This window comes from Aquarana catesbeiana, linkage group LG04 (genome assembly GCF_042186555.1).
Source record: "Aquarana catesbeiana isolate 2022-GZ linkage group LG04, ASM4218655v1, whole genome shotgun sequence".
Taxonomy (NCBI): domain Eukaryota; kingdom Metazoa; phylum Chordata; class Amphibia; order Anura; family Ranidae; genus Aquarana; species Aquarana catesbeiana.
Window position 1 is genome coordinate 555,575,438 of NC_133327.1, and position 22,240 is coordinate 555,597,677.

Below are 22,240 nucleotides of genomic sequence, written 5' to 3' on the forward strand. Positions count from 1 at the left end.
TTGGTTGTAACATGACAAAATGTAGAAAATTTCAAGGGGTATGAATACTTTTTCAAGGCACTGTACTCTACACTGTTAGGAATTCATTCAAGATTTTTTTTTCATCCTGCTCCTTCAAATTTTTTCATCACTGTGGTCAAAAATGAAGATCAATTTGACTCCACTAACAATTAGAAAATTGAACAAACGTTCTTACAATGAAAATTTTTGAACAAAATTATACTAGTGTAAGACCAACTTTAGTTAGTTTGCCTTTATTGCAACATGTGCGTAATGCTGCACCTTCCTTTTCCAGCCGATCACAGGAGGTCACATTCATATAATGACACTAGTTGCAATAAAAAAATGATGATCTCTTAAACTGTAAATTTGGGTATCTAACCCCCCCCCCCCCCCCAAAAAAAAAAAAAAACATTTTATAAGTTACAGTTTACCAGTCCTTAGATGTGATGGTCTCATTAGTTTTCACTTTTCAGGCTAAGAACATTTCCAGCAAGTACAGAAATTACTTGTTGTTCTTGCCAGAAATGCAGTGTCCTTGTAATTTTTTTTTTGTAGCTCACCTCGAAGCATAAAATAATGTTACTTGATTTGCATAAACTACTAATCCCGTAATACCAAATAATAAAAATAACCAAAGGTAGACATGTTTGAAGTGCAATCTGGGTGACAGTCATAGCGCCTTTGATAGATATAATGCAGACATTAGGTATACCTCCCAACTTTTTGAGATGGGAATGAGGGACACCTAATAAGCAAAAGTATTTAGACATAGGACACATCACCCCTGTCATGCCCCTTAAAGGAGAATTATACAAAAAAAATGATTAGTTAGTTATTTTTTTACTATTTCTTTATACTGGCCTTTGCAATTTACAGATGCAGCAATTTAGAAATTTGATGAAGGGTTTAGCACTGGGAAACATTTTTTTAACCACTTCCGGACAACCCACCGTCGTTATACGTCGGTACTTTGTAGAGGAGTATCGTTGTTATGACAGCAGCTAGCTGCCATAACCCCAGTATCCTCTTCTTCAGCGTGCGGTCCGCTTCAAGATAAAAGTGGTCTCTGCGGCGGATTTGCCGTAAGATCACTTTTATCGGTGGGGAGACAGGCCCCCCCTCCCCTCCCGCCGTGCTTCGGTGCCCTCTGCCACTTACCAGAGCCGTCGGTAGCAGTGGAGGTGATCGGATCCTTTCCCTAGCCTGATATGGAGACGAGTGAGGGGAAGATGGCCCACCCGTCTCCATATCATTGCAGGGCAGAAGCAAAGTCAAAACGTCACTTCCGCCCATAGTTCTTAAAGGGCCATTTTTTTTTTAATGACTTTTTTTTTTTAATTGCATTTTAGTGTAAAAATGAGATCTGATGTCTTTTTGACCCCAGATCTCATATTTAAGAGGTCCTGTCATGCTTTTTTTCTATTACAAGGGATGTTTAGATTCCTTGTAATAGGAATAAAAGTGACGCATTTTTTTTTTAAAGAACAGTGTAAAAATAAAAAATAAAAGTTAAAATAAATAAGAAAAGAAAAAAAATTTTTAAACACGCTCCGTCCCGCCGATCTGGCATGTAGAAGCGAATGCATACGTGATTAGTGCCCGCGTATGAAAACGGTGTTCAAACCACACATGTGAGGTATCACCACGGTCGGTAGAGCGAGAGCAATAATTCTATCCCTATACCTTCTCTGTAACTCAAAACATGCAACCTGTAGAATTTTTTAAACGTCGCCTATGGAGATTTTTAAGGGTAAAAGTTTGTCGCCATTCCATGAGCGGGCGCAATTTTGAAGCATGGCATGTTGGGTATCAGTTTACTCGGTGTAACATTATCTTTCACAATATAAAAAAAAAATTGGGCTAACTTTACTGTTGTCTTATTTTTTAATTAAAAAAAGTGTATTTTTTCCAAAAAAAAAAGTGCACTTGTAAGACCACTCCGCAAATACGGTGTGACAGAAAGTATTGCAACGACCGTCGTTTTATTCTCTAGGGTGTTAGAAAAAAAATGTACAATGTTTGGGGGTTCTAAGTAATTTTCTAGCAAAAAAAAAATGTTTTTAACTTGTAAACAACAAATTTTCAGAAAGGGGCTCGGTCCTTAAGTGGTTAAAAGATAAAAAGTGCATTATATACTGTATATCTAAATAGATCAGACACAAATGAGGGACAAATGAGGAGGAAAGAGGGACAGAGGGACTTTGTTCCAAATCAGGGACAGTCCCTCGAAATCAGGCACAATTGGGAGCTAAGTGTGCTATTCACAGATTTACCAGATAAAAAAAGGGAAAAAGACCTAAAAAAAGGAAAACAAATGTAACCACCACATATAGGGACTGGCAAGCTGCAATACATTGAAGGTTTGTTCTTGTGTTTAGATTACAGACTTAAAGAAATATATCATTTCACTATCTGGTGGGGGTTTTTTTTCGGCCTGCAGTTCCACTTTCAGTATGTCTCATGGTTCTTCCATTTATCACACTGGAGGCCTCAGACTGAGGCTGTATCCAGCTTGAATACTAATGAGGAAGGTAACACAATTGTCTATAGAGTGACACAGCACTAGTTACATTGCCTGGGGCGATAACAACCACAAGGAGCAAGTAGTCAAAATTTAACCCCTTCATGGCCAGAGTCAAAACAAATCTTAATGCCCAAGTCCAATTTTGCAACTTTGACTTGTGCTTGACTGTATATATCATCGCAACTACTTAATATATCCAGGTGGATTATATCTTGTTTTTTTCCAGGACAGATTGGGCTTTCATTTGGTGTGAAATGGTATTGGATAACTCCTATTTTATTTTATTTTTTAGCTGTATAATTTAATGCCATTACCATATACCACTACCAATAAAAAAAATCTGCAAAATAAATTCTCCTACTAATGACGATCAGTGATTTGTTCTTTGTGCACGTAGTACTGCAGCTAACATTGACACCTACACTCACTAAGCTAGGTAAAGCATTGAACCAGTTATGCAGCGTACACTAGGGTTGCCACCTCATCCCTTTAAAACTGAACACATATTAATTACACAGGTTCTGTGGCTGATTAAGGTGGTAATTAAACTCACTCAGTGCCTTATCTGCATTAAATTAGCCTCAGAACCTGTGTATTTCATATGTGTTCGGGTTTAAAGGGATGAGGTGGCAACCCTAGCGTACACACGGTCGGACTTTACGGCAGACTTTGCCCGGCGGACGGGATTTCGTCGGACAATTCGATCGTGTGTGGGCTCCAGCGGACTTTGTTTTCTCAAAAGTTGGACGGACTTAGATTTGAAACATGTTTCAAATCTATCCGATGGACTCGAGTCCGGTCGAAAAGTCCGCTCGTCTGTATGCTAGTTTGACGGACAAAAATCCACGCTAGGGCAGCTATTGGCTACTGGCTATGAACTTCCTTGCTTTAGTCCGGTCGTACTTCATCACGTACGAATTCGACGGACTTTGGTGGATTGTGTGTAGGCAAGTCCGTTCATTCAGAAAGTCTGTCGTAAAGTCCGTCGAAAAGTCCACCGGGCAAAGTCTGCCGTAAAGTCCGACCGTGTGTACGCGGCATTAGTCTTTTCTTTTTTTCAACAGACTTTTTTTTTGTACAGACTTCTCCTTAGGCCTCGTTCACACTGGCAGAGTCCACCAATGGATCCTCCTGCTCAGCAGGGGATCTCTCCGCTGATCCCCACTGAGCAGGTGGATGACAGGTCTGTGTCCGCTCCACTGATGCAGAGCAGACACGGACACAGTCCTCTATCCTCTATGGGCAGTCGGATGGAAACAAACCCCCTGTCCATTTCCTTCCGACTGTCATCCAACCTTATCTGCTTGACAGATGGGGAACTGATTCCCATCCGTCTGTTTTTAGCGGATAGTATCGGATTTGATGTTGGCAGGCATCAACGGACACATGTCCATTGACATCCGCCACTCCATAGAGAGCAATTGATGGTCCAATCAGGTCCGCCTGAAAAACTGACAGGTGGACCTGATCGGTCCGTCCCTGTAAAAGGGTACTTAGGAAAGAGGAATAGATACAATGTATTGTTTTCTCCTTAACTAGCAGACCAGTTGGTTGTTTCTTCTCTTCACAGAGGAGGGACAACACCAGGAAGGTCTACAAAATGATCATTGTGCCAATCATACATTTTCCTTTCAAACTCTTCAGAGTAGCTTGCTGCCTGCCTGCAGCAAAACAAGAATCTAGAAAAGTAAGAAATATTTTTCTAATTATTTTTAGTTATGTTGTGTTCATAGAAACACATAACAAACATATGGGGTTTTCTCAAATTTAACTTCAAAAATATTTTCTGAGTTGGCTCTGTGTGCAGTGATCTTTCTGGTGGCCATGGCCTATGTGGTCAAAAGCTGTATATATTAAAGTGGTATTAAACCCAAGAGAAAACATTTATTATATTGCATCTTACCAATTCTTAGATGTGATGGCTGCACTCCTTTTCTTTTTTAGGCTTGCTTTCTTCATCTGGTGGTCTGACCAGTAAGTCTGTTTTTCAAAAGAACACGCTCTCGTGCAGATGTATCAGTTACAGGGATGAGACAAACTATTTACCACTGGCAGGAGTGCGTACAATAATCAGCTTTTATTCATGATAAACCTTTTTCTCAAAAGGAAATAAACTGTTTGCTGTAACTGCCTATAAAGTATTAGCTGAAGCTTTGGCTTCAATTTGTTAGTGTATTTAAATCTGCTAGTACATCGAAAACTTCCAATGCCCCCAGACTTACAATGCTGCTGTAAAAATGTGCCCCCTTTTGCGAGCATAGGAGGAGGAGTATACAGTATATAATAATGGATAGATTGAGGGCAGGTATGCCTGGAGGGAGCCCACTGCTCCTTAAAGGCACAGTTGCCATTTGTTTGTACCGTTGGTAATTTGGTGAGGGAGGGTGCACTGGACACCTTCGCTGCCATTGTGCTATTTGCTGGTTGTCCAGTGCGCCCCTGTGCCTTTAAGGAAGAGTGGGATCACTCCAGGCATATCTGCCCTCAATCTATCCATTATTATATATATATGCTCCTGCGATGGAGGCTCTCAAAAGTTCTGACTGCAGATAATACTGGGGTGCCGTGAAGTGGTCTCTGCAGCTTACGCATGTATTTGCAAATGTGTTCATACTAAACCCCTATTTTTAGTGTGAACAGTTAGATAGGACAAGTTGGTTTGTTGCAGTCTGGCTGGTGAGCACTGGGAGTTTTTCTTTGTTGTTGCATCAAGTCACATTTTTTAATCATACGGACTGGTAACATGTTGATCTTTTGAGACCCCACTTTTTTATAGATTGCTCAGGCACTGAAGTTGTAGAGAAACTATGGGGACTTCAAGGCACTGCTAGGAAAATATAATAGGGAAGGGAAGATATTTGCTGTCGCTGACGTAGTGCGATTTCAAAGCCACACCAGTGTGAACCAGGGATCATGTGCAGGATTATGAGGTTTGTTAAAGATAGAAGGTGGATGGAGTTCCCCTCCCTGTCTTTTGCTATCCATGGACGCTGACTGGGCTTAGGTCCTAACATGCATTTGTGGATCTCTTTGCTCTATAATTCCAGAAAAGTTAGAGTAAAGTTGAATGGGGTATTATCGGACTCTTTCCCCATTTGCAATGGGATGCTGCAGGGGTACCCTCTGTCCCCTCTCATCTTTGCCATTACCCTCGAACCTCGGCTTAACAAAATACACCTTAACGCTGCTATTAAGGGGTTTACGGTGGGACCAACAGAGCAAAAAACGATCTGCCTACGTGGAAGATGTCTTATTTTATGTCAGAGATACTGCCTCTCCGGGACAACATGCACAGCTGCAAATCTCATTCTCCTTTACCTGGTGCCAGACCTCTTTAAAGTATTTGGGTGCCTATCTCCCAGCCCATTGCTCCCAGTTGTACACTTGTAATTATGCCCTGCTGTTTTCCATCATTCGAGCAGATTTACAAAATTGGAACCGTACCACCTTTTCTTGGATGGACCGAGTCAGTGTCTTAAAGATGAATGTGTTGCCTCGTATTCTTTTTTATTTACAAATGGTGCCTATTTCATTGCCCTGGTCTTTTTCCTCAACCCTCAACAGTTTATTTCTGAAATACATCTGGAATGGGAAAAGTCCCCGTTTAGCCCTTTGCACATTGCAGCGCCCTAAACGGGGGTGGGGAGTTATGGGGTACCGGTTATTTGTAAGTACTATGAAGCAATAGCCCTACAACGGATCTAAATTATAGGTCCCGCTTGAAAAATTCTTAGCAGGTTGCAATCTATCTCATGCCCCCTGGCTCCCCCCGGGAGTGCCGAGGACTGTCTTAGCTCGTCTCTCCCATGGCCACCTATGCCCTGGCACTCTGGGACGCAATAAATAAACTGGGACAGCTTGCCCATCCGATTTCCCCCCTTGCTCCCCTGTGGAGCTTCCCCTTGTTCACTCCAGGGGAACATCCCTCCTTTTTCAGGTCTTGGACGGCTGATGGCGAGGTGAGATGTGGCAGATTTATACAGGACCAAGGATTGTTGCCCCTGGCTACTTTAAGAACACAATAAGTATCCTTTCCTATGGATGACTGGTGCTATAGACAGTTCCAACATTTTGTTTGCAAAAGATAGCTAGCCTATCTACACATGGGAATGGGAGAGAGACCTATTATTATTATTATTATTATTATTATTATTATAAAGGATTTATATAGCGCCGACAGTTTACGCAGCGCTTTACAACATTAGGGCAGACAGTACAATTACAATACAATTCAATACAGGAGGAATCAGAGAGTCCAGCTCGTTAGAGCTTACAATCTAGGAGAGAGGGTCAAGTTATACAAAAGGGTAATAGCTGTGGGGGATTGGCTAATGGAGAAAATAGTGTAGTTGTTAGATGGAGGCAGGATAGGCTTCTCTGAAGAGGAAAGTTTTTTGGAGACAGTTTCACAGATTGGGGTAGGGAATTCCAGAGGATGGGCGAGGCTCGGGAGAAGTCCTGGAGGTGGATATGGGAGGAGGTGATGAGGGAGCTAGAGAGTAGGAGGTCTTGGGAGGAACTGAGAGGGGGATTAGGTTGGTATTTTGAGACTAGGCTAGTGATGTAGCTGGGGGCAGAGTTGTAGATGGCTTTGTAACTTATTGTTAGTATTTTGAATTTAATTTGTTGGGCGAGTGGTAGCCAATGGAGGGATTGGCAGAGAGGGGTGTAGCAGACACTGAGCGGTTTGTAAGATGGATGAGTCTGGCAGCAGCATTCATGATGGTCTGAAGGGGGGATAGTCTATTTAAAGGTAAGTCAATGAGGAGGGAGTTGCAGTAGTCGAGAGATAACCAGGGAGTGAATCAGGAGCTTTGTGGTTTCATTGGTTAGAAAGGGACGTAGTTTAGAGATGTTGTGGAGGTTAAGGCGGCAGGCTTTGGAAAGTGATTGGATGTGGGGCCGAAAGGAGAGTTCAGAGTCCAGGATAACACCTAGCACCCTGACGTGTGGGGATGGGTGGATGGTTGTGCCATTGCTCTTGACAGATAAGTCAGGGGAAGAGGCACGTGGGGGAGGAAATATTATAAGCTTGGTTTTGGACAAGTTGAGTTTGAGGAAGTGGTGTGACATCTTACAGATATGTTGGTTAGTAAGTTAGTGATGCGTGAGGAGACTGATGGAGTGAGTTGAGGGGTGGAGAGAAAGATTTGTGTGTCGTCAGCGTAGAAATGATATTGAAAGCCATGAGAGGCTATCAGCTGACCCAGGGAAGAGGTGTAGATTGAAAATAAAAGAGGTCCAAGAACAGAACCTTGGGGGACCCCGACGGAGAAGGGAAGAGGAGTGGAGGAAGTAGAATTGTAAGTGACACTGGAGGTGCGTTGGGATAGGTAGGATGAGAGCCACTGAAGAGCACAGTCACGGAGACCGAGGGAGTAAAGTTTTTTGAAGAGGAGGGGGTGGTCAACCGTGTCAAAGGCAGCTGAAAGGTCCAGAAGTAGGAGTACAGAATAGTGTCCATTGGTTTTTGCAGTTAGTAGGTCATTTGTGAGTTTTAAAAGAGCAGTTACCTACAGCATGTCTTTAACCACCTCAATACAGGGCACTTACACCCCCTTCCTGCCCAGGCCATTTTTCAGCTTACAGCGATGTCACACTTTGAATGACAATTGTTACATGCTACACTGTAACCATGTTAAATTGTTATAATTTTCTTCACACAAATAGAGCTTTCTTTTGATAATCACTCCTGGGTTTTTTATTTTTTCCTAAAAAAAAAAAAGACCAAAAATTTTGAAAAAAAAAAAAAAAGTTTTTCTTAGTTTCTTTCAGTAAATTTTGTAAATAAGTAATTTTTCTCCTTCACTGATGGGCGCCGATGAGGCGGCACTGATTGGCAACGATAGGCTGCACTGATGGGCACTGCTAAGGTGGCAATTATGGTGGTTAATGAGTCACAATTAGACCACCTCTACCTTCTCACCCACACAAGCTCTGTGGATACGGAAATGCAAGTGAGTAGTTTTAAAATACTTATCCGGTGGTATAGGGTTCCCTCTAAGCTTGCTAGGATTTACCCATCTGTGTCAGACACTTATTGGAGGGAATGTGGCTTCAGAGGCACATTCCTACATGTTTGGTGGGAATGCCCTAAGATACAACCCTACTGGCAAGACATACAATCCGGAATCAAGGCTATTCTGGATATTGAGGTTCCCGATCCCCTGATTGGAGCTACTTCTGCATGTCCCCATGATGCCTCTCAGCCATTACCCAGACATCCCAACCTGCAAAAAACTTTGCAGTGCTTCTCATCGCTCCCAAAATTCATTGAAATGAATGGGCTGTGCTGCCAAAGCACCTGTAAAGTGCTTCGGAAGCACTGCAACACGGATGCTTTTAACCCTTTCTTCGGCCACTAGCGGGGGTTAAAAGTGCAGCTAAAATGCCGCTAAAACGAGCTGCGCTTTAGCTCTAACGTTCGGCGGCCCAAGTGTGAAAGTAGCCTTAGAATTTTTGTTAGAAATTTTACTCATCTATGGCCAGTTTAAGGCTACGTTCAAATGGATGACTATGAACAATCAGCGGATTCCATCAGATGGGGTAATCAAACAAATTTCTTTCCTGCAACCCGTGGTCGGCCTTAGGTAAGAGTCCTTTCACACTGCCAGCGCCCGGGCGTCGGTGATAAAGCGTGCTAGTTTTAGCGGCGCTTTACGGTCGGCGCTTTACGGTCGTGAATGTCCATTACAGGTATGCAGACTTCATGTCCGTAATGGACATTCATGGGCAGATGTAAAAAGCATGGATTTTACAAACTGTCTGCAAAATTACTGACAGTTGGCAACCCTTCCTGCACCCCCTCCCCCTTAAGCTGCAAAGGCAGCCAGATGTGGTTGTACACATACAGCGATCGTGATGCTTTGCCTGACGAATGTTCAAGTCAATGGGGCCACACTGCAAATGCTAGGCTTGTGGTTGTGGCACAGTATTACCAAACTAAAAAAAAAAAAGACAGGCTGGTTCACATCACATGTGGTGTAACTGTGTTGGGCAGCTATTCCAGAGCAGTACCACTGCACGGAAAAGGCAAAATGCCTTGTCTCCTATATGCGTTGCAGTGATGTGCGGGCACGATGCACTGAAAACAAGTACTGCATGCAGTACTTTTTATCAGCGCAGTGCAGTGCAAGGCAATCCGTTGCCATTCCAATAAAGTTTGTTTAAAAAAAAAAAAATCACTGTGCTGATCTCAGCCCTGCTGCACCGCTCACTAGCTGCTGCATTGCAATACAGCAACTGGCAGGGTTGCCAACCGTCAGTAAATTTACAGACAGTTGTAAAAATCTATTATTAATCTATTAAAATCTATAATATATTATATATATTATATATCAAATTATATATATTATATTATTATATATATATATATATATATATATTATTCAGGGGTTGATAATTTAACTTTTTCAGTATAAACCAGGCAAATTACCTGGTATTGTCAGTGTTTTCATATTGTGTTCATACTGTTTAAATATTGATAGTCTTCGTTTTTATTAGGAGTTCTGTCATTTTTCAGGTTGTCAGTAAAAAAATCTGCTCCATCAGTAAATGATCCATTTTTTGTCAGTAAAAAATGCTGCGGGAGGTTGGCAACACTAATGCCTGGTATGAAACAGGCAGCATCGCCTTCTGAATGCCTGTCAACTGCAACTATACCGATATTTGAAAATCAACCAACAGCAGATCACTCTTCAGACAGCAAAGCAGGTATAAACCAACCCCTACAAAAGTACTGACAGGATGCTCATGCATAGGCAATGTACCACAGCACATCATCTGAAACAATTATTTTGTCCTTGGCACAGCAATCATAAGTACTAGGTCACACCAGTAGCAGGGCACAAGCAATAACATCACAAGCGCAATACAGCATGTGACTCCAGCAGAACTTGCTTAGGAACCTTCTTCATTGAAGGGTACACACCCACGTTATGGATCTCTTCACCAATCAGAAGTGAGAGCTGAGCCCATCCCACTCCTTAGAGTGTAGCAACAGCACTGTCACTGTTTTGAAGCAAAAGACAGTTTAACTATTTAATTCCCTACTCTGAGTTCTGTTAGCCATACAGATTGATAACTAAAAACAGTGGCAGTCCTAATACTACAGACAGGTCAATAAGCTGTGCAATGGCCTTTGATTACTTTTCTTCACTTTATTTTATGAAGCACAGATATTGTTCAGTATGTACTGTTCCTTTAATCAGTTAATTGAAAAGTATGCGGACTATGAAGCTAACCGCAAAGGAACTGCTTAGTTTACATAACAGAGGCTCTATATTGTTTCTTTATTGTTTATATACTGCAAAATACTGGCACAGATTTGATCACATTCTGCTAGATCTTTGCTAGGAGTGATCCATATGGCACCAAACCTGCCTGGGATGATGCAACAAATCAGCACACTTATGTTCTAAAGCAATATGTCGCAGTTGCAGAAAGCAGAGCGACCAGCAGCTAGCCTGTAGCAACTATGCAGGGGGTACAATGACAGTCATGTGACATCCTACCCCTAATAAAAGTCTCTGCCATAATTCATGGCATCTGTCTGTGTATGAACCTGATGATGAAACTTCCAGACAAGTTATGCCAAATAAGCATCCAAAACATCAGTTTTGGTAAACACATAACTTTTAAAGTGCATGTTTATATGGTTAATTTAAAGGAAACGTAATATTAACATAGGGCTGAGCATACACTATGCAATCTGATTGTACAATCGCCTTCAGACTACTATCAACTATGTAGTGCAAGGGCCTGCCTTATTTAATCAATAATAAATTAACTGTTTAGTAGTGACCTTGTATTACATAATTATGGCAACTCTGAAGGAGATTGTACAATCAGATTGTACAGTGAATGGCATACAGTGTATGGCGTGTGCTGCATATGGTGTATAACTTCAATATTTTTTTTACTCTGCATACTCCCTTAAAATAACATTTTGCCATGAAGGTCCTTATTGCACTTCATGTTATAGGGTGGCAAACTGTTGTCTCTGTCTGCCTATTTGCTTCTGCTTTGCTACACGGGCTTCCTATGCAGACTAAAACTTCCTGATTCAGCATTAAACACCCAGGCATGGTAAACTGTTGTCATCTTTGAAAAATGCCAGGGAATTGTCACTAGAGTGAATGCATGCAGACAGGATGTGGCTGCAAAGAGGCTGCAGGAGATTAGCAGAAGAACTTTATGAAAAATAGTCAGTTGTTTATGATTCACTGTGGGGTTATTTACTAAAACTGGAGAATGCAAAATCTGGTGCAGCTCTGCATAGAAACCAATCAGCTTCCAGGTTTTATGGCCAAAGCTTAATTGAATAAGCTGAAGTTGGAAGCTGATTGGTTACTATGCACAGCTGCACCAGATTCTAGTGCCCCAGTCTCAGTAAATCTCCCCTGCTGTGCTTTTAGCAAGCTCAACATTGTTTGGTTAAAGTTTAATTCTCAATGCAAGTTTAATTCTCAATAATGCAATGATAGAATTTATCACCACTCACCGGATACATTTAACTGACCACCAAGGAACCATCTGACCCGGCCTTGAGTGAAGTCACAGTCCTTCACTGTCTGATATGGCTTTACCCAAATCAGCCTCTCCCTGGCCAGCACCCCCCAAAATGTCTCAGGATCCTCCAGGGAAAACTGCACCAGGTCCTGGTAGGTGTGCACATTGGGTAAGGCAGTTGCTTCGGGCATGTAGGAATGGACGTCCCATTGAGGTCCAAGAACATGCTGAGCTGGTTGGACCAACGGTTGGACCTTCTGTTTCTGGTAGGACACACAGTATCTGACCCCAAGTCTTCTCCATGTACAGATCCTTGAAGGAGTATGCTGCTTGCTGAATAGCTGGTGCAGAAGTAGTCTGCTTGTCAGGTTGACTGCCATGCTGATTGATGAGCAAGGATTTCCAGGGAATCAGAGGAACACTGGCACCATAACTCTCTAGAAGTGAATGGAAAGTTTCAGCAGGCTCCTTGGTGGAAGAGCTCTTGTGCTGATGATAACTGCAACTGCAAAACCATCTGCTTGAGCAGTGCTGATAGAATTACACTGGCCAAGAGCTCCTCCTTATTTCATATCCAGGAAATGGAACCAACTTTTTTCTCTGCACCTCTATTATAGTTCATTGTAATCTCTGTGTAAATGCCACATGTGTTCTGGCGTTGTCCCACTCGTCATACTTTTTGTCTAGTTGCCAGTTACCTCACATTCCCGCCTTCTCAGGGTTCTTCTTATCTGGATGCAAATGCTTCACTTTATTAGAGCTGCAGTTTCTGCAGGGACTGTCTCTACACTATCAGCACAGGGCCAAAAAACATTTCTGCTTTGTACAGTGAAATGCAATCTTACTTGTTGATAGGAAAAGACAAAGTTATTAATAAAGTCTTTGTTCACCAAAGTGTTGGCCTTTAAATTGGACATTCTGTGCAAATCGAGGGTCCACTTCCCTGCCAGTCCAACAAAATTACTGGAGCAAAAAAACTTTAAAAATATAGATTTCACAAAAAAATATTAAAAAAAAAAACCTCAGTCCTGGCTTCCAGCAGTCTTGGGTGACATCAAAGTGTAGACAGGTGCAGTCTGTACCCCCCACTGCAGGTGGCACTCGACAGAAGCGGCAATGCAGAAGTGGAAGGAAGTTATGAGGAACTTGGTTCCTCTATGACTTCCTGCAGTCACAAGGAGACAGCCGTCTGATTGGATGTTGGCACCCCACGTGATTTAAGCGCCCATCTTGGGTCAGGCAGCGTCTATTTAAGACTCCGCACATCGAACATCGCCTATTCGCCCGTTGGCCGAATTGCGAACGATATGGGCCGTTCATGCCAAATTCGTGTGGCACGTCACGGCCCATAATTCACTGCGGCATCGCAGTGCATTGCTGGCTGATGATTGGCCAAGCATGCACTATGACCAGCATGCTTGGCCAATCACAGCGCCGATTGAACAGAGAGCCGTAATTGGCCAAAGCCAAGGAGTACACGCCCCACACTATATAAGGCTGCCTGCACGGCGGACCTGTGTAGTGTGTGTTCCGGCGTTGAAAGAGATAGACAGAGAGACAGTGTCATTTGATTTAAGTTAGATAGATTAGGCAGGACAGTCAGTGAGTTAGCTGCACTTACAGTGTATTGTGTGTATATATGCATCCCAGGTGTTGTGTGTGTGTGTGTATATATATATATATATATATATATATATATATATATATATATATATATACACTGTATTCAGTTTGGCTAGATCCGTTCCTGTTATCTTCCTACTGACAGGCAGGCTTGTCTTGTTACAGTATTTACAGCTACCTGAAGAAAATTGCTGGTGTTCTTTTGATCCTATTAGTACCACAGTCAGGCAGCTAGACTATTTACAGTTAGTGTAATGCATCCTCCTCACAGTGTTCAGTGAAAGCTACAAGTTAGTTTAGTGTGACCTCTGCACAGTGTTCAGCTAAAACTACAAGTTAGTGTAGTGTGTCCTCCTCACAGTGTTCAGTTAAAGCTACAAGTTAGTTTAGTGTGACCTCTGCACAGTGTTCAGCTAAAGCTACAAGTTAGGGTAGTGCATCCTCCTCACAGTGTTCAGCTAACGCTACAAGTTAGTGTAGTGTGACCTCTGCACAGTGTTCAGCTAAAGCTACCTGTAGAAGGTTGGTGGTGTTTTCCTGATCCTATCACTACCACAGGCAGCTAAATAAGCTACAAGTTAGTTTTTTGCAAGCTCTGCACAGTGTTCACCTAAAGCTACCTGTAGAAGGTTGGTGGTGTTTTCCTGATCCTATCACTACCGCAGGCAGCTAAATATGCCACAAGTTATTTTTCCCTTATCGTCTTTCAGGACAGCACTTGAGAGAGAGTGACTCCTCCCCTTGCCAACAGGAAACACCTCTTCCACCAAACTTTAAAAGGAGGCTCCTTTCCACACATTGTCAGTTTTTGTGTTTCCTCCGGAGGGAACACTTCGTGGGGAAGTCAGGGCTCTCAGGTGCTGTCCTGGGAGCTCAGGTTTCCTGGTTTTTTTTTTTTCATCAAACACTTTTTACCTCATGAGAGCTGTTCCTCCCATTCCACAGCTGAGGTGAAGTGCTGCTGGCTGGGCTCCCTCTCCCTCTTCATATGGGCTCAGGGTGAGTCCGACTGTCGTGGGCATCGCTCCTAGGCGGCGGCAAGACAGGCGGTGGCCGTTTACTATATTTGTTTCTCAGGTCCACCGCCTGTTGCTCATTGCACCGCCGCCATATTGGGGATGGCAGCGGGGCTCCATCCGCCGGAAGTGAGGCATCCGGAGGGGGCGGCGCCCACGGAACAGGCGTGCGGCGTCATTTCCGCCGGAAATCGCAGAGGGAAAGGGGAGGAACGGGGCTGGTGCTTATTTAGCGGTTCTGGTCCGGCGCACTGGCGCTATTGGAGTCCGGAACCGGCGTTTAGCCACACAAACACAGCAAGCGCTCCTCGATGGAATCGATGGCGGCAGCAAGTGGGACAGGCACAGGCACCAGCAAGGCCCAGGTAAGGTGCAGTTGTATACTGTCTTCCCTGTACTGTGGGGTCTCTCTCTCTCTATCTCCCCCCCCCCGGTGGCAGGGGCCTGTCTGGGCACATAAAGCAGTTAGCTCTTACTGTGCACCTGTGGTGAGCATCCTTGGGTATAGGACAGGTTGTCTCACTGGGATGGTTTCTTCTTTTGTCTCATGGCAGGCCAAGAGCTCTGATCCAGTGGCAAAAAGAAAATGTCCTTCATGTAAATCCAAGCTACCTGAAGGATGGAAGAAGACGTTATGTCAAGCTTGTATTGATTTGCTAGTTAAAGAAGAAGCTTCTTCCGCTTGCAGCGACTTGATTGCATCAGTTAAAAAGGAACTTGATGCGACTATTCAATCATTTCGCTCTTCCCTAGCAAACCCATCCCTGAGTCAGCCTACTACCTCACAGTCCTCCCAAGGCTCACTTATAGTCCCGGTGATGGAGACTGAGGCTTCTCCTACCCCAGAGGGACATTCCCCCTCTCAATCTGAGGATTCTGATGAGGGTGAGGAAGGAGAAAATTTACCTTCAAGATTTAAATTGTCTTTAGAACAGGTAGATGGCCTGTTAAAAGCAATCTATACCACACTGGGTCTGGAGGAGGAAAGAAAGGAGTTATCTCTGCATGATAAAATGTATGCAGGGCTTAGCGAGCACAAAAATCGCAATTTCCCAGTACACTCTGTTATTTCTGAAGCTATTAAGAAAGAGTGGGCAGAGCCAGAGAGAAAGCCTTTCTTTCCCAAAGCCTTAAAAAGGCGTTTCCCTTTTGATGAAGATCCAGCGGCGGTTTGGAACAAAAACCCCAAACTAGATGCCGCGTTTTCCCAGGTCTCGAGGTCTACAGATTTGGCATTCGAGGACATGGGGGTGTTGAGAGATCCCATGGATAAAAGGATGGACCAGCTACTAAAGAGGGCTTGGCAATCCATCATGGGAAATCTTAAACCTACTATGGCAACTACAGTGGTATCCAGAAATATGGAGTTCTGGTTAGAGCAACTTAAGGCCCATATCTCAGCAGACTCACCAAAACAAGAAATTTTGGATTCATTTTCAACTCTGTCTGCCGCTGTCGCATTTATATCGGATGCTTCAGCGGAATCAATTAAAATGACAGCTAGATCTGCTGCCCTAGCCAACTCAGCCAGAAGGGCTCTGTGGTTGAAAACTTGGCCAGGGGATGCGGCATCCAAAAACAAGCTGTGTGGGATACCGTTCCTGGGTGACTTGCTTTTTGGACCTGATTTAGATGCGGTTCTAGATAGAACTGCTGATAAAAAGAAGTCTTTTCCCATCAAAAAGAAAAAGCAGCCAGTTAAACGGTTTTTTCGTTCCCAAAGGGCTCAAGAACAAACCAAACCCCAGGAGAAAAGAAAAAATTGGGCATTGCAGAAGGGTAAAGGCAAAGGAAATGTCCTTTTCCATCCTCCTGCAGCCTCCGGTAAAGCACAATGACTTGTGCGTACCAGTGGGGGGAAGGCTTCAAAGTTTCCTTCCCCTTTGGGCCAGCATGACAGAAAGTCTATATATTTTGGACATGCTGTCCCAAGGTTACAGGATAGAGTTTTCGGATCGCCCGCCAGAAAGATTCTTTGTAACAAACCTACCAAGGGATCTAACAAAGGCTCTGGCCATGAAGAACCTTTTAAAGGGTCTGAGGCACCAGAGGGTAGTGATACCAGTATCCCCAGAGGAACAGGGTCAGGGTTTCTATTCACACATCTTTCTGATAAGAAAACCATCCGGAAACTTCCGTCTTATCCTCAACCTAAAACCCCTGAACAAGTCAGTCCTATACAAAAAGTTTTGTATGGACTCAATTTTCACGGTCAGAAACATTCTGACAAAAGATTGTTTTATGGCATCAATCGATCTGAGGGATGCTTACCTTCATATTCCTGTAGCACCTCAGTCCCAGAAGTTCCTGAGGTTTGCGGTGAATATGGGCAAGGAGATTATACATCTTCAGTTCAGGGCCCTTCCCTTCGGCCTGTCGTCAGCTCCTCGTATTCTTACAAAGATAATGGCGGAAACTCTCGCCCCTCTTCGACTCCAGGGGATTGCGGTAATTCCATATCTGGACGACCTCCTCTTTTTTGCCCCATCCAGGGAAAAGTTGCAGGAGGATTTGAACAAATCCCGCAGTCATTTGGAGTCACTAGGGTGGATAGTGAATGTTCAAAAATCAAATTTCATCCCAGCTCAGCAAGTACTGTTTCTGGGTTATTTGATAGATTCAGTGGAGCAAAAGATTTTTCTCCCAGAAGAGAAAAAGATCAAGGTCCAAAGGGTAATAACGGCACTACAAACAAATCAACTGATTTCAGTCCGAAAGGTTATGTCGGCTCTGGGGACATTAACCTCTTCAATGCCAGCCATCCAATGGGCAAGGCTGCATTTCAGGACTCTCCAGAGGTTCCTTCTAAGGACATGGAACCACAGGACGGAGAGTTTGGATACAAAAGTAAAGATTCCCACCAGAGTCAAACGTTCACTTTGGTGGTGGAAAAGTCAGGTGGTACTGCAAAGAGGTCTTCTTTGGTCTTTTCCGACCGGGAAAGTGGTCACAACAGACGCCAGTTTGCAGGGATGGGGGGCCCACATGGGTCAAGCCTTAGCGCAGGGAACATGGTCCCAGTTCGAGGCCCAAAGATCCTCAAATTGGAGAGAGCTGAAGGCAGTTGCCCTAGCATTAGCTTTCTTCTCTCAAAACCTCATAGGTTGCCATGTCCAGATTTTGTCGGACAATGCCACGGCCATAGCCTACCTGAACAAACAGGGAGGCACAAGAAGCAGGGCCCTTCACTTACTGTCAGTAGAGATTCTGGAGTGGGCGGAGAACCACTTACTATCTCTATCCGCAGTCCATCTAAAAGGGACATTGAACGAAGTAGCGGATTATCTGAGCCGACAAAAAGTTCAGGAATCAGAGTGGAGTCTGAACAGGAAGGTGTTTGCATTAATCACCAGTGTTTGGGGCCTTCCGCAGGTAGATCTGTTTGCTTCAAGACAAAACACGCAGCTCCCGAATTTTTTCTCCCTTCAGAGAGACATTTGCTCTCAGGGGATAGATGCTCTGGCACATCCGTGGGATTTTCACCTGGGGTATGCTTTTTCTCCATTTCGATTAATCCCTCTAGTGTTGAGGAAAATACTGAAAGAGAGAGTATCAATCATTTTGATTACTCCATATTGGCCAAAGAGAGCTTGGTTTTCCACGATTCTGCAGTTGGCAATCAAACCATGTTGGCATCTCCCGCTCAGTCAGGATCTGTTGATTCAGGGGCCAGTGCTTCATCCAGGGGTAGACAGGTTAAAGCTCACTGCCTGGTATCTGAGGAGCAATTAATGAGAAGCAAAGGCTTTTCAGAACGTTTAACTGCTACGTTGCTTTCCAGTAGGAAAAAGGTAACCAGGGATATTTACGCCAAAGTATGGAAAGTATATGTTTCTTTCTGTCATTCCGAACATAGGGGGGTTAAAGACCTAGTTTCAGTGCTGGAATTTTTGCAAAAGGGTGCAGACAAGAATCTGGCGGTCAGCACTCTTAAGGTGCAGGTGGCTGCCTTGGGAGTTTATCTGGAGAGATCCTTATCTTCAGAAACTCTGATCATGAGATTTTTCAAAGCACTTTCCAGGTCGAGACCGGTACCGGTGAAGCATTTCCCAAATTGGGATCTCTCGGTGGTTCTGCAGGCTCTGGCAAAAGAACCATTTGAGCCTTTACAGGCCATATCCCTAAAGAATTTAACTTTGAAGACTATTTTTCTGGTCGCAATTACTTCAGCAAGAAGGATTAGTGAACTGCACGCCCTATCAGTAAAAGAGCCTTTTTTGTCAGTTTTTCCTGATAGAGTTGTCCTTAAAGTAGATCCGGGGTTTTTGCCAAAAGTGGCAAGCTTTAGTAACAGGTCTCAAGAGATTACTCTACCAACCTTTTCTGCTAACCCTTCGGGTGCAAAGGAAGAGCAGTTTCACAATTTAGACGTAAGACGTATCCTATTACAGTATTTGGAAGTAACAGGAGGGTTTAGAGTTTCAGATTCATTATTTGTTCTTTTCTCTGGAAACAAGAAAGGCCAACAAGCATCAAAAGCATCATTGGCTAGATGGCTTAAGACAGCTATTTCTGTAGCCTATTCTCAAATGGGTTTATCTTCCCCGCTGGGAATTAGGGCTCATTCAACAAGAGCCCAGGCCACTACATGGGCAGAAAGAGCTGGTGCCACCCCAGATCAGATTTGTAAGGCGGCTACGTGGTCAAGCTACTTAACGTTTGTCCGTCATTACAGACTGGATCTCCTATCAGCAGGTGATCAGGCTTTTGGCAGAAAGGTTCTGCAGGCTGTGGTCCCTCCCTAGGGGGGTAAGTCTCTATTATCCTCTCAAGTGCTGTCCTGAAAGACGATAAGGGAAAATTCAAGTTAGACTTACCGGTAACTTGTTTTCCTTGAGTCTTTCAGGACAGCAGCATCCCGCCCTATTGTTTTTTCATATATATACTGTGACTAATCATATCTCGATTATGTGTTCCAGTTTGGGGCCGGAGGTTCTCTACTACTACTGACAATGTGTGGAAAGGAGCCTCCTTTTAAAGTTTGGTGGAAGAGGTGTTTCCTGTTGGCAAGGGGAGGAGTCACTCTCTCTCAAGTGCTGTCCTGAAAGACTCAAGGAAAACAAGTTACCGGTAAGTCTAACTTGAATTTTTTGTGAGCTCTGCACAGTGTTCACCTAAAGCTACCTGTAGAAGGTTGGTGGTGTTTTCCTGATCCTATCACTACCACAGGCAGCTAAATAAGCTACAAGTTAGTTTTTTGTGAGCTCTGCACAGTGTTCACCTAAAGCTACCTGTAGAAGGTTGGTGGTGTTCTCATACTACAGGCAGGCAGTTGATTTTGCTAGCTGCAGTATCAGTATATATATATATATATATATATATATATATATCCCAGGTTAGTGCAGCTACAGGCCATTAGTATGTCTGGAGAAGGCCAACAAGGAGAGGCAGACAGTCACAAGCCAATAAAAGAGGGTAAGCAGGCTCTGTGTCTAGAGGCAACAGTGCTGGTCGTGGAGACAGTGCATACTCATCAGCACGTGGCCGTGGGACACGCTTGGCCTTTTTTTCGGCAGCTGGCCGTGTTGAGCCGCAACATGCGGAAGACTTGGTCAAGTGGATGACCAAGCCGTCCTCATCCTCCTCATCCTCTCTCACCCATGCTCAGGGTACTTTGTCTGGCAAATCAGCTGCCAACGCAGCCTCTTCCCTTGGCTCAATGGCATCAGTGACTCCTTCCCTAGCCCCACCATGTCCTCCTGAGGAGTCCCTCGAACTGTTTGACCACAGTGTTGGGTACATGCTCCAGGAGGATGCCCAGCGTTTAGAAGGCTCTGATGATGATACTGAGCTAGATGAAGGCAATAACGTGAGCACGGACAGAGGGGGTGCCCAAGAAGGACAGCAATCTGGCAGTCATGCTCCCCCTGCTGCAGCATACTGCCAGGTTTGCTCCAGTGATGAGGAGGGAGGGGATGATGAGGTCACTCAACGTGGGTGCCTGATAGGAGAGAGGTGGAGGAGGCACATCACCAACGAGGCAGGATGCCCTCCAGGGGCCAGCCTAAGGGCAGCACACTGACTGCATCACACCCCAAAGCTCCGCATGTGCAGGGCGCTGCTGTTTCCGCATGTGCAGGGCGCGTTATTCCAAAAGTTCTTTGGTGTGGGCCTTTTTTGAGACGAGTGCATCAGATCGCACCGCTGCTATTTGCAACATATGTCTCAAGCGTATCTCACGTGGCCAAAACTTCTCCCGCTTGGGCACCACATGCTTGACCAGACATATGTTGACCTGCCATGCAGTTAGTTGGCAGGCATATCTAAAAGACCCACACCAAAGAACAAAGAGGACCTCTCCTTGCTCCTCATCAGCTGAGATCTCCAACCCCACTATACCTTCAGTCCTCTCTGAGACCTGCACTGAGAGGAATGAAGGTGTAGAATTAGGTGTTGCACAGCCAAGTACTTGTGGGCAATCTGCTTTCGGTACACCGACGTCAGATTGTACCAGACAAATTTCCCTGCCCCAGCTGCTGCATCGCCGAAAGAAGTTCGCTCCCAGCCATCCACATGCCCATCGGTTGAATGCTAGCTTGGCAAAATTGCTAGCACTTCAACTGCTGCCTTTTCAGTTGGTAGACTCTACTCCCTTCCTTGAGTTTGTGGAATGTGCAGTTCCTCAGTGGCAGGTACCCAAACGCCACTTTTTACACAATATATTGCTATTGCCTAACTTGAAATCATGTGGGCTTGTGTGTTTACTGCCTGCCACATCACGCTGCACCTTGCTTACAACAGCACCTCATCACCCGGGGCATGATGGGACAGCGACACCATAAGGGGTGGGGCCTCTGGATGGCGTCACCCGGTGACCCCGCCCCATGCCAATATAAGTAGTGGCACACCGCGCACCCAGCATTAGAGCGGGAGAGAGTGTCGAGTCAACATCGGAAGAAGAACAGAGGGAGAAGGCAGCAGAGAAGACCCGGCAAAAGAGCGAGAAGACAGCGGACAGAGGGAGAAGAATCGGAGAGGGCTAGAAGACATCAGCCCGGAGAGAGGAGAAGAACCGGCAGTGGCAGAAGACGTCAGCAGAGGAGGCAGAAGGGCCTGAGAGGGGAGAAGAAATCAGAAGAGACGCTGGAGCTGTCTTAATAAATTACTTTAAAAACCTGTGTACTGCGTTTTTACTTTTGACACTTTTTTTTAGGTGAATGGGTAGGGGCACAATGTACCCAATACTCTTTCACATAGGGTGGGTGGGCCGGGATCTGGGGGGCCCCCTTGTTAAAGGGGGCTTCCAGATACTGATAAGCCCCCCGCACACAGACCCCGACAACCTTGTTGGGAAGAGGCCCTTGTCCTCATCAACATGGGGACAAGGTGCTTTGGGGTGGGGGCACAAGGCCCCACCCTGCCTCAAAGCACCCACCCCTCATGTTGAGGTTATACGGCCTGGTACGGTCAAGGAGGGGGGTGCTCCCTCATCCCCGCCCCCTTTCCTGACCTGCCAGGCTGCATGTTCGGATAAAGGTCTGTTATGGATTTTGGGGGGACTTTGGTCTGGCATGGATTTTAAGGGAAATCCCCCACGCCGAAAAAACAGCGTGGGGGATTTCCC

At 44.6% G+C, this 22,240-nt stretch overlaps 1 protein-coding gene across 1 annotated transcript in view; it reads right to left on the reverse strand.

The window, feature by feature from the left end:
- ACSS1 (acyl-CoA synthetase short chain family member 1) overlaps positions 1 to 12,630 on the reverse strand; it is a 217,073-nt gene extending 204,443 nt beyond the window's left edge. The window contains exon 1 of the mRNA XM_073627979.1: positions 12,030 to 12,630. Coding sequence (XP_073484080.1) covers positions 12,030 to 12,417 — 388 coding nt within the window. The 5' untranslated portion in view covers positions 12,418 to 12,630. The remainder of the gene's footprint in view (positions 1 to 12,029) is intronic.
- Positions 12,631 to 22,240: the final 9,610 nt, after the last annotated feature.